We start from the raw sequence: 13,564 nt of genomic DNA, 5'->3' as shown, positions 1-13,564 counted from the left end.
CTAAATATAGACACTGCTTAGGTTAATCTAACCGCTCTGTAAATGATACGCGAGACACAAGTTAATTTTAAGAATCACAATGGAAACCGGTATTGAAAGTAATTGTGGCACAAGAACAGTTGATTTTAATTTTTGGATTGAATTGTGAAATAATGGACTTAGGTCCATTAGGTATACGTCGGAGGTGTACAGCTAAAAACTGTACGGAAAAAGTTTGCTATTATTTTTTAAAAAACTTACAGTTGTCATTGTTTTATAAGTACCTACACTCCCTAGCCAATTACTTGGATAATCGTAGCCTATAGGTATGGATATAACTAAATTGGCAATAAATTTACCTACGCTGTATTATGTACCATGGTATTGGTTATTCAAGTGTAGGTTTTTACGCCACGTTATGTTCCGACAAGCAACAATTACCTATCACCAATCGGATTTCTAATCGGAGAGAGAAATTCAAATGAATAATTCCTATTCCTGTACATTATATATAATACAGTAGCCAGTATAGGTGCCATAATAATACTATACAATTCATACAATAATATTAAACACCTCTATTTAACAATTAATGGTAAATGTTGATATACCGGGCGTATACGCGACAGCCCGCCAATATTATATTATAGCACGCACGTACTATGTCTATATATGCGTGTATTGTACTATTGTGTATAATGTACCTACTATAGTGATGGATACAGCATATTTGTACCTCCACCCGAGTCTCAACACTGTCGACTTTCATTCTCATACCTTTATTTCCGCCAGCCAAAGATTCCAATTATTACATTATTATCGTCACAACTAATCACTATCGAGTCCAGTGTTGGGTCACAAAATAATTATAATATGAGTCACTGTCGTACTGGCTTTATAGGTAGGTACTTAACATTTTTCAAAGATTACCTTAATTTTCAGTTTATTAACTATAAAGTAAAGAGGTTAGAGGAACAATACTATTATACTTAAAAGTTAAATCATGATACTATATTATATTGTTTTTTGACATTTAGGAGTGATTGATAATCGAAAATGTTTTGATCTAGCTCCCCCTTTTTTATTTCTCGGTCCACATATTGTTAGCAATTTTAGAAAATTTCCAGTCGTTATCAAAAAGTCAAAAAACTAAAAAAAAATAAAAAAACTGGAATTATAACCGGTTTTTCAAAAAAATGGATTTAGTTTTTTAGATACTTTAAATGTTCACAAAATGTTTATATGACAATTTTCCATAAATAATTAAATTCAGGCTTGTTTTGACCTATATAGTATATAATATATAGGTTCATCAGAAATGTTTGATTTTTTAGTTATTGTCAATAAAGTTTCCTCATAAGTTGTTATTAGTGTAATTTAAAAAAAAATTGAGGGAAAGTTCACAATATTTTTTTATGATCCTCTGAAATTAGAATTTCGACATAATTCATCAAAAATACCCTAACCTACTGTATCTATTAATAATAGTAAAATTAATTACTTTAATATCAAAACGATCATAAAATATACTTAGTAATATAGGCTGACAGACCGTCTTTGCTCAGAATAATTGTTCGTATACCTACAATAAATTATTTTATATTATTAAATTAACATTTAACACATCCATTTCAGTGACCCACTCCCACACGTCACCTAATGTACAGCAAAGCGGTAAAGCGGTTTAATTTTAATAAATATGAATTAAAATAAAATTTCGATTTTGGTACCATTGATAACTTACCTAATTCCTTAATACCACTTATTGAACTGCAGTATTTCAAACTGACATGTTCACACGTGATGGTTTTATCACCGCGATCCGAGAGCAGCAGATAGGCACTGAATTACCATTTATGAAATCACCCTTGAATTGTAGGATATGAATGCATACATGTATTGATGTATGTTCATATTATATACGTGACAATAATTATTATTATTAAAACAATAATTATTCAGTGCTGCGTATATTATGACACATTGAACATTTCTGAACACGTCCCTGCTTAACATAAAGACGAATAATAAATTAATCAATATACGAGAGATAATTAAAGAAAAACTAAAATGTATTGATGTAGATGGGTTTTTTACTTTATCTGAGTCGACTTTATATAATATTCATAATTTGATAAGCCTTTCCTTATATTTTACGACTTATTACTCAGTACAGGTTTTGTGTCGTTTTCTTTTAATCATGCTGAGTTAGGCTACATAGGGGCGATTCTAATTTTTTTGACTGAGGGGCTGAACAAATCTATGTACTCTCCCCAAATAGCGAGAAACAAAAATGTGATTTAAATTTTTTTTCTTGTTGTGCGAACTGCTGATTGATTTTCTAATCCCAATGATAGCAATTAATATTTTCACTTATCTAAATCAGATTAAAGATTCGTATACCACAGATATAGATAGTACCTACTACCTACTACCTACTACCATCGATTAAATATATAGTATATTTAATCTATGCTGCTACCTACTAGATAGCGAACTATCCCACCAAGCATCAAGGTCAGGGGGCAATTGTATGGTATTTTAAATGGTAAATAAGATTAACTATATGATTTATGTTGTATTGTATTTTATTATTTCTTAACCTGTTGTTTTTAAAAAATAAAAAATATTTTATATAAATGATTTTACATTTAGTATTTTATTTTACCATTAAGAGGACATCAGCAAAACACATGTAGCTCCGTTAATTTAAAAATTAGAGTAAATTGACCTCTTATAAAATCTAAAGGTAAGATAATTATCTAGACAACTTCATGAGCTTTTTATTATATTTTAATTTTCAAGCGAGTTATGAGTACTTTAAAATGCACAAACAATTTACAATTTTAAAATACTCATAGCTCGCTTAAAAATTAAAATATATTAAAAAGCTCATGAGGTTGTCTAGATTATAGTCTTACCTTTAAATTTTATAAGAGGTGAATTCATTCTAATTTTTAAACTAACGGAGCTACACGTGTTCTGCTTTGCGTAGAGTTTGATATGTTACGCACTTGTGAGACGGAGACAACACATGTGGGTATCACATCCTCTAAAAGACGATGTTATTCCTAATACATTTTGTATAATAAATTTAATTCATTAAACTGTCCATTTTATAAAATACTAAAATTTGAATTACACTGTTTTAGACATAACAGTGATTTAATCAGTCTTTTACAAAATATAATTTTCTGTTACAATGACTCAGCGATTAAAAATATAAAGAAATTAGCAAATATATACAGGTTAACCGGGTAAATACAGTTTAACAAGTATAAACATATCCTGAATAATGGAAATAATTTATTAGCACCAACTATATTATTACAATATTTTGTGTATGAGTCGCTTATAAGTAAAATAAAATATACCAAAAAAAATAGGGTAAATATGCTAGTACAATAATTTTAGTTAACTCGTTGAAAAACTAGTAAGTTAGGAACTGAACACAACATTGTTTATTAACGGCAAGTTAAAATTGATTCTTTTTAAGTAATAGCGCAGGCCCGGTTAAAGAACGGGGGCACAGCCAAATATTTTTTTTTGATGTTAGTCATTTTTTTATAAAAGACAATGTTGTATATAAAATAAATAAAAATAAAATAATAAAGAAAGAAGTTAAATACAAATAAATACAATATTAAATTACAGTTAATGATAAACAAAAAACTAATATTTGATAAGAGTATACAAGAAAAAAATAAATAACATTAGAGAATTTTATATGATAGCGATTCTGTAGCCAGATTTAAGCAATACATTGTATCCAAAACCACGATTTAAGATAGTACTATCTTAAATCGTGTCCAAAACACATCTCGTATTGTACACAACAATATGATAAAATATTTATTGACAAACATTCACTATTTTAAAATAGTGATAATTTAAAAAAATAAAAATATTATTACAAGCAGCATAACAGTCAATTAACTTAAAATGGTGAAAAATACAAAAAATAATGCATGGAAAACACAATTGTGACGGCAATGAATGGCACTAAAAAATTTACATTCCGAGCCACACAGGTTTTGTTCAGCATTAATATTTTTTACTGTCTTAAATGAATGTTCTTAAGTCTTATATTATAATTGCAAATGTTATTATTTCATAATACCATTTAAATAATGTGTGTATTTATACATTTAAAAGAATGTACCTAATAAAAAATATCATAACATTTAAATATATTATTATAACTTAAAAGTATAAAAATAATAGAATTAGAACATAGTACGGTGTTATTAACAATTATTATAGATACAAATCTTAATATTTAAGTGGCTCGGTAGTTTTTGTAAACTAAAATAACAATTAAATAAAACTGTTTCGTTACAAATATTTTAAAGTAAAAATCAGATATAATAAAATGGAAGCACTAAATACCTTTATAACAAAACATCTAGAAGAACATTTTTTGCGATTACAAACATTGAATTATAATAAAAACAAATAACAACATAAATATTCTATAATATGTTTGTATGTAATACATTTTTCTAACAAACTTTGATTTATATTTATGCACATTATCAATGCAGAATAACAAAAATATTAAAAAGCCTCATTAAATTACCCTATATAAAATTATCTAGAGGCATTTAATATAACGACATATTATATAATTAATAAGATACATAATTTATTAATTCGTTGTGAAATTGTCTCAATTGATGATTGAAGCATCTATATATATAGGTAACTCAACAATAAAAGTTAAAGCTCGATTATTATGTCAGTTTGATTTAATACTCTTAAACAAAATAAATATGTTTAAAATTAAATACAACTCTAAGCACCACTAATCAATATAAATATAAGGCACATGTCGACCCGTTGGAATGATTTAGTTGCCGAAACATAGAAAATAAACATTTTTCCAATTTTTCCAATTTTGTATTATTTTTTTATTTATTTACTTCTAAACCAAATATTCAAAGACTTTATTTTTTGTGTAAATTAATTATAGTACTGCCAATGAGGCAAAGACTACAACCTATCATATATGGTGCCCAAAGTGATTTATACCAATTACTTTGTTATAGCTTATAAATACTTAGATAATATTGAACACCTGTTTATGGCCATGGTATTGAAGGCGCATGGAAGTTATTAGTAGTGATACCATGGTTGACGTCTGACCCAACATAACCGTATACCAGTGTCAGTTCTTATTTTAATTGAAGCTGCTTCGGCTGCTCGTACGGTTTCTTTAACAGACTGCATCAGGTTCTGTGCATTACCCACCAACATGTCAGTAGCTTCTTGATCTTCTTCTGAGCCATGGGCTCCCAACATAGTTGCTTTGACTGTCGATAAGATTTTTAGTTGAGTACCAATGGTTGGTATACGTTCACACACTTGCAGCAAGTTCTAAAAATTAAATAATTATAATAGTAACTTATAAGGTAATTAATAAGCTATTAATAAGCTATTTTTTAAAAAACTTACAGTTCTCATTCTCTTGTCAGTACACTCCCTAGCCAATTCCTTGGCTAACCGTGTCACTTCCTCGGAAGCTTCAGCAATTGCTTTAGCACAAGCAATAAGATCACGTTTGGTACCTGTCTGTCCACGAACCAATTGGGATAACCTGCCCATTAAAAGTGCCATTTTCTTCGCTGCAGCAATAATCTTGTTATCTTTACTAGACCATTGTCTCACTTCTTGATGAAGTCCATGAGCCGCAGCCATAATAGGTTGATTAGGTAATGGAGCATGCTTGAACATTTCATCTTCGTCATCAGTTTCAGCAGGTAATGGAGGTCTTGGTGGAGGTGCTTGTTCACCTGGCAATGGTGGACGAGGAGGAGCTACTTCGGGCTCGATAGACAATTCATACAGATCTGGTACAACAGTGATAGCTCCGCGCACACCACGGACCGCATCCAACAATACATTATTAGATTCTCTCCAACGTTTAACAGCTTGATCATTATTGGTATTTAATGCTACTGGCTTAGCATCTTGAACCATTCTTGCCACAGCAGCTTGTAAGATATCTGCCGCTCTATTTAATGTTGCGTGGAACACAGGGTCCTCAGAATTGTCAGCCTCTTGCTTGGCAACTTGATATACTCTGTTTCCTAAACGAGCAATAGCTGTCGTATGTTCTACCATTTTATTGGGGTCGTGCCTGGCAATAGCGTCCTCGCACAGTTTTGCATGTTTACGCATTTGGTCCTCTATAAATAAAAATAAAGTTATTATATGTTAGTACAAAGGAAACAAAAATGTCATACTAATTAGTAATTTTACACTTTTATACTAACCAGATAGTCGAATAAAAGTTGCTGAATCTGTAGCCTCATCACAAAGATTTCTTATGTGTGTTGCTGTATCAGCATACTGAGAACATAAATTGTCAAAATGCTCTCCAGCTACTTTATTATCAGAGTATTGAGAACGAATTTGTCCACCATTTATCAACTGAGGTCCAAGAGATTCAAGCTGTGTAGCAGCTTGATTTAGAGCTTCAGACAACTTTTTTCCACCACTACCAGTTGCAGCTACTAGTCGTCCAGTTCGGCCTGCACGTTTTGACCATTCAGATAATCTAGTTGCTCTATCAGCAAAGTTTGCCTCTCTACCAGGAGTTCCTTTAAGTAAAAATAAAATGTTTTGTATATTAAAAAATACAAGGATAACTGTAAATGCAAACCTTTTGGTACATGCACAGCATCTGTAAATTGTTTTAATGGTGTATTTATGTCAACAAAATCTTCTACAACGCGACTGACCACTGCATCTTGTATCATTTTTTTCAACTCATCTAACTTGTGAGATAATTTTCTAGAAATCATACCATTACAATTATATACTTAATATAATATATATTATACAATAAAAGTAAGAAGAGTTAAAAAATAATATTTATTGATGATTACCTGGCTATTTGTTGTGCTTGAGGGGAATTACCTTCACCACGACGACATAAATCACTTAATTGTTGAGATAACATATCAACCTCATCACAAAGATTTAATATTTCTGCTCTTTGAACACCAGGAAGTCCATCAGCCACCTAGCATATTTTATAAATATTGAATGATAAATATTAATAAGATGACATAAACATAATCTATGATTAATTTTTCTCTATTTTACCCTATGTGCTTCATCAGTTATCAACAAAATTGCTCTTTGTCCTAAGCCATTATCATTTCTTTCTGGATGTAACAACCATTGTCTAGCTTGATCCAATTGTCCCCCAAGTGTGTGAGCCACTTGCTGTCCTTTAGCAGCAACTCCACTTTTCTCTGTGTCATTAACTGCTCTTGTTACTAGTTTCACTAACTCTCCAATTCTTTCGTCAATGCTACGCGATAAGCTTTCTGCTTGAGCAGTAGCACCTTTTCCATCATGTCTTAGTTCGCAAAGAGCGTCAGTCATAGTGTTAATTTCCGAACACAATTTCTGTATTGGCTCTCGAACTTTAGGTGAACAGCGTTCTGATATTAAATGAGATTGTTCAAGTAAATGACGAATAGACTTTTCACCCAAACCACCAGGCATTGACAATGGTTCCTAGAAAATAATTACATTTAAAATGTTAGCTATAACAATATATTGTTTAAAACTTACTTGTAACCAATCGTGGGCAGTATGGACTTTACCTTCAATTACATTAAGAGCTTTTCGCATTACAGTTATGTTATCAGCCTCCCATTCATCTTCATCATAAGTTGTCAGCTGTAATACTCTTATTATTTCTAATAACTCTCCTGTCATTCGACTAGTGAGATAATCTCTATTCTCAGCTGCTTCAGCAGCACCCTTACCTCCTGGAATTTATCTTAAGTTAATATAATGTAGGTAATAATAAAAATTTATTTTTTTTTTTACAAATTTTTTTATTTTACCTTCTGAAAGAATATGAATATAAATCTTCATGCTGCATATAAGTATTGGAGCTAATGTCTTAACTTGATCAAGACATCTAATAAGTATATCACGGTGAACTTGATGAGTAAGCTCTTTTTCACGAGCTCCTACTTCTCGGGAAACCTAGAAATGAAAAAGGAGAATTTAATTAGACTTAAACTGTTAAGAAAATGCAACAACTCAACTTACTTTACTTAGACATGGACTTAAATCTTTAAGAAACTGCACTAAGTCTTCCATACTTTCAATGACTTCGGCAACAGCTAAATAATCCAAAACTTTTTTACACTCTCTAATGATTTTTCTGACTTCAGATTCATCGAAACACAACAACAAAGATGATGTTCCCTGCAAAATGCCTCTAGATCCTTCTATCAGTTTTCTCCGGGCTGGTCCACTATATGGATCTTGTTTTAACATGGCTGAAGCTTCTTCAAGTAAACGGGATGCCCCTTCAACACGATAAAGTGCTGAAGGAAGATCTTGTTTGAGTATTGGATCATCACTACTGTTTATAGTCTCTTTGCCCACTTTGATAAGGTTCATAACTGCACGACTAACAGCTTGAACCGGCTTTTCCAAGTCTGGCATAGCACTGCCATCTTCTGCATCTTCATGTAAAATTACCAACCGGGATACCTACAAATTTAACAAATATATATTAATAATATTTTGAAAACATATTACATACCAAATTTAAATTAAATCAACTTTATACTACAGTCTACAACATACCTATATGTTATTAAAATTGTACAATGAAATAGAATGTGCCTTTTAAGTAATAAACTATTAATATACCATAAGACTAGTTGGTAGTAAGTAACTATTCATTAAAAAATATTGAGTGTTAAAGAGTCATTTGGAATCCATATGTATCATGTTCTACTCTAAAAATAGTAATGTTTTGTCCCAACTGTAAGACTACAACAGTTATAAAAATAGAGTAGTTAAAGGGTAAACTAAATTATTTCTATATACGCCTCTCTTGGGTCCTTTTAGTCAAATAAATATAAATATATACAAGAAACTTTAGTTTGAAATACATCCTGTGTTTTGAAAAACATATTACCAGAAGAATCACATTTTCTATAAATATCTTGTTATAGACAAATGTAATTAGACTATTTAAATGTATTAATGATAAAAATGGTTTTTTTTGTAGGTTTCGTGTATATTGTATTCATGGATAGATTAAACCAAATATAATTTTAAATTCTTTTAAACTATTAATTGTGATAATTTGTCAGATTAATAATTAGCACAAAATAACATCCAATAAGTATAGGTATATTTAAAATTTAGATTTGTATGATAAAAATCATTATTTTAATGTTAAATACAATAAACATAGGTAAGTACCTATTAAGGAAATGAATTATTAAGTAATCGAGTACCTAGATAGATATTTAAATTTTTTAAATGCATATTATGTAAGTAATAACTTCTCCAAACAAATTAAACTTTGAAAAAAGTTTCAAACAAAATATAATATATAGCCATATTATATAGGTACCTTCTAATTCTATGCAACTGTTTATAAATGTATAGATGTAATGGGGTCCCAATAATATCAATAATCACTAACTTAGTGTTTCAATTTTTAATATACTTGGTAGTTAGGTCTTAAGGTTTTATTATGCAGCTAACCTCCCCCTTAAAGTTGTAATAAATGTTCATCTATTATAATTTATAACAGATGGCAGGTAGTGCATCAATTTAAAAAATATTATTATTATTATTATTATTATTATTACCTACTATGTACCTACTGTCTAAATAGGTAGTTTTAATTAATATAAGATAAAAAGTATTATGAATTTTATTATTAGGTATCTATTATTCTATATTTATCTATCCCATTATTATATACTTATCAATGTCTTATAAAACCTATAGTTAAAAGGATTATTAAAATATTCATCATAATATGCACTAACAATATTTTATGACAGCGCATTCCTTTTAGAATCTAAAAATTTGAAAATATGTTTATCTGATCACTAAAATAGTAAATTATTGTATCATTTGTTAACTTGTTGTTTAAATAAAAAGGATATCTGACATTAACCAAAAAAAATAGTTCATAATAAATCTTAAAGGTGTTATATTCTGTAGTTATAAGTACCCTCGTAAGTACCTATTATAGTTTTTATACAAATTATAAATTAAAAAATTTAAATAAATGGTATAAAAAACTAAATTATACTTTATCATTAGTACTAGGTAATGCATTTGGTATTTAATTTGAATCACTAAAGTAAACAGACAAATATTACTTCAAATTAAAAAAAAAAAAAAAATGCTTTTTACCTACTCAAAGCATTTTTCATTATCTTTTATCATATTATAATGAATTAGGTAATAAGAATGTATTTTGTATTTGAGTTATAGGTAGGTACTAGGTAGGTACTCACAATTTATCTGTGAGACTTCAATGTCACATGACTCATGCTCTTATCAAAATACTTCCTATTTTTTTTATTAAAGGTAAATTAAAAAAAAAATGATAATAACATTAACTGTGCATTTTTAAATTGCACTTTTGTAATTTTTATCAACATTATAAAGATAAAACAAATTCCTCTACATAAAACTGTATAGTTTTTATTGTACCTACTATCAAATATTATAAATTATATGTTTAATAATTAATATCCTGCAGAATATATTTTATAATAAAAATCATTAAACTAGGTTCAACAAGTTTTTATTGAATATTACTTAGTGGCTATCATCTGACCAGCTGACCTATCGCATTAAATTGTTTACCTTGTCTCTTTATAAAAATGTAGTTACTGAAATAATAAAAGGAATCTGTCTCTCATCAAGGATGTCTAGAAGATTCTCTCAGGTAAACTAGGAAACTCGGAAGGCCTACGTCCAGTAATCAAAGAGCTTACAACGATGAATTGCAGCAGCAACAGCCGCTGAGCATACAAGACGTGCATTGTGCTCGTAAATCAATCATCACGTAAAACATTTCAAACAAGCACGATAGTAGTATGAACATGATGGAAACATTAATTGAAGCCGCATTGGCATGAGTCCATCACACATTATACACGAAAATCCTTGAGATCAGATCAAAAGGAAAAAAAAAATAATAGTAATAATAATGGAGTAGGTACCTATATAATATATAAACATAATTATTCTTCATTATTGCAATATATTAATATATTAAAATTGGGTCAAGCTCGCAGACGAGGAAAGTGACAAGTGTAACACACACACACACACGAGCACAATAACACTCGATTATATTCCGCGTACAACACGACAGTAAATATTATAATAGGACACAGCGATTATGTGAGGAGTGTTGTTGGCATTGGATAAGAACGACGGCCGCAGAAGCAGCAGATGGTCGTCCTAAAAGTCGATCTCTACACAAGTCTACGTTACACGTCGTATAGTCTGCCTACACACGTCCGACGTGACATTATAATATCGATAATAACATTATAATATGGGTAAGGCATAGGTAGGTATATCGACATCAATATTTTCGTATCGCATCGCGTATATTAGAATACATATTAAATCTCGTCATTACCTGTTGGGCGACGGGTTCCAATATGCTCTCGATGGTTTTCGTGTGAAACACCGGCATTTTGGCGATAGAAAATTCAAAAAAAAAAATTCAAAATCCGGACGTTACTCCGCACAGGACGATGATATAGGATACCTATCTATCGGGCGCGCGCGCCAACACACGCACAGACGCGACTGTCGCGCGGGCGTCGGTGAGGAGGGTAGGGGCGGTGCGGCGCACAAAGGTGCAAAAAAGCGGGCGCGCACAGCAACACGAGCACAACACTGTCAATGGACCAGCGAAATAACCATTTATAGGAAACGACGTCGACTTCTTAAAATAAACACAATTCTACTGCGGCAGTGCGCGGCTCGGCAGACGGTTCAGCAGCGCCAGCAGCAGCACTGTGCTGCCGTAGCCACTCGTCGCCACACCTCCTCGCGCACTCCCACCAGGACAGAGACTCGGTTTGGTAGTTGCGCTAGACCCGTCTCCCCCCCGATGACCCATCAAATCGGCCGAAATGTCGTCCGGACCGAGTTAATATATAATAATAATATATTTTATTATTTCGTTTGCCGCCCGTACGCTTGGCGCCCACTAAGATAGAATTGAAAAAAAAAAAGTAATTCATTACCTAATAATAATATTTGGTTTAGATGATTAATAATTAATAATATTATTATCGACGATAGGTATCGCATTATTTATAAAATATTATGTTATTTCTGCATAATATTCAGAAAATCATTCAGTAAACGTGACAAGTACCTAGGTAATAAATATGTTCTGTTTCATAAATGAATATAATATCGATAACCCATATTTTTTTATTTTTTTTATTCGGCTTCGTCAAACAATGGAAATTAAGCCTTTTTTTTAGAGAATACCAGGGGTGAACTGGCCAATATGTGTCATAGTGTTTTGTGGGTCGTAGGACATTTGGGTCGGTTCAACGTGCCGGGAGATGGCTGCGAAGTACTGAACAGTAGGTATTACATAATTATTACTTATTAGGTATTAGGTACCTGCAGGGATGAGCAAGAATCAAGATACACGAAACAAAGTATCTAGATACAATAGATACAGATTATCAATGTAGAATATCTTAATACTGGGCCGCATAATAATAATATATACCTCCACTCAGTACCTACACTCCTGGGATAAACCTACATGGCCACATATAATATTATAGTTCTGTTTTCCTTAAAGGTACTTTCATAAAAATTAAAAATATATGATATTATTCTTGTAGATAAAACATAATACGTGTTAACTGTTAATGCAAGGTACTAGATGTTACACATTGTTATCAACGTAATGCAAGTATAGCTGTACAGAAAAAATATTATACTGGAACAAAAAAAAAAAATTCCGAGGGGAAAAATATATTTGTCATAATATACTAATATACCTATACGCCACTGTTGGTTTTATTGTAGTATTGCACATTTTCACAATATTATATTGTAACAATAACAATAACACATACATATCGCGGTTTTGGACGAATGGATCAAAATCAAAGCCTGCGGCCCGTGCAGGTCCTCCCGCAGGACAGCGTGCCCACCGAACATTAATATATTCAATATGACAATCACAATATCATATTATAATCATAATATTATTTTATTAACATAATATATGTTTACAGGGAAAGTTCGGATTTTTTTATAATTGTTCGTATTTATAATCATAAACTATTTTATACCTAAGTAAATAACCAAAGTATACAATATACACGTATTACGTCTTCAGATTTTCAGATTTATATAGGTAGGTACTTATCAGGGGCGCTCCCAAAGGGTGTTTCGGGTCTGGAACCCACCCCCGTTTATTGACAGAATTTAAAATTCTTAAGGTGTAAACCACTGATTGTATACTTTTTACATGTTAAAAAAATTTGGACCCCCTTTTGAAAAATTCCTGGCCACGTCCTTGGTACTTCCTACTTTTTCTATTAACCCGATTATTTGTATTTGAATATAGAAACAAATTGTATTCACCGATCACGATGTAAGCACTTTGCTATAGTTAAAATAATAATTTTGCAAATGAAAATCATACACACCCACCAAATTCAGATTCAAATATTTGAATAAATCATCCTGGCACAAGGTTTAATTATAATTCTTTCGATTTCGTGGCCAACGCAGC

The 13,564-nt window shown here is 31.0% G+C and overlaps 1 protein-coding gene across 1 annotated transcript; it reads right to left on the bottom strand.

The window, feature by feature from the left end:
* Positions 1-3,265: 3,265 nt before the first annotated feature.
* LOC132948808 (vinculin) lies at positions 3,266-11,818 on the bottom strand. The gene is made up of 10 exons (XM_061019458.1): positions 11,426-11,818; positions 8,056-8,505; positions 7,845-7,989; positions 7,567-7,766; positions 7,090-7,509; positions 6,870-7,006; positions 6,644-6,774; positions 6,255-6,581; positions 5,434-6,167; positions 3,266-5,355 (listed from the first exon to the last, which is right to left on the bottom strand). The coding sequence occupies exons 1-10, from the start codon at positions 11,480-11,482 to the stop codon at positions 5,095-5,097; spliced, it is 2,862 nt and encodes a 953-aa protein (XP_060875441.1). The 5' UTR covers positions 11,483-11,818; the 3' UTR covers positions 3,266-5,094.
* Positions 11,819-13,564: the final 1,746 nt, after the last annotated feature.

The sequence above is a fragment of the Metopolophium dirhodum genome, chromosome 7, assembly GCF_019925205.1.
Source record: "Metopolophium dirhodum isolate CAU chromosome 7, ASM1992520v1, whole genome shotgun sequence".
Lineage (NCBI taxonomy): Eukaryota > Metazoa > Arthropoda > Insecta > Hemiptera > Aphididae > Metopolophium > Metopolophium dirhodum.
The sequence above is the reverse complement of the archived record's forward strand: the minus strand, read 5'-3'. Positions and strand labels throughout refer to the sequence as shown.

Bases quoted from the DNA above. Each gene is read 5' to 3' on its own strand.
- LOC132948808 (XM_061019458.1), bottom strand. From the start codon at position 11,482: ATGCCGGTGTTTCACACGAAAACCATCGAGAGCATATTGGAACCCGTC. The intron at 7,007-7,089 runs GTAAAATAGAGA...AAAATATGCTAG, and splicing joins TAACTGATGAAGCACATAGG to GTGGCTGATGGACTTCCTGG. The intron at 6,775-6,869 runs GTAATCATCAAT...TATGATTTCTAG, and splicing joins CAAGCACAACAAATAGCCAG to AAAATTATCTCACAAGTTAG.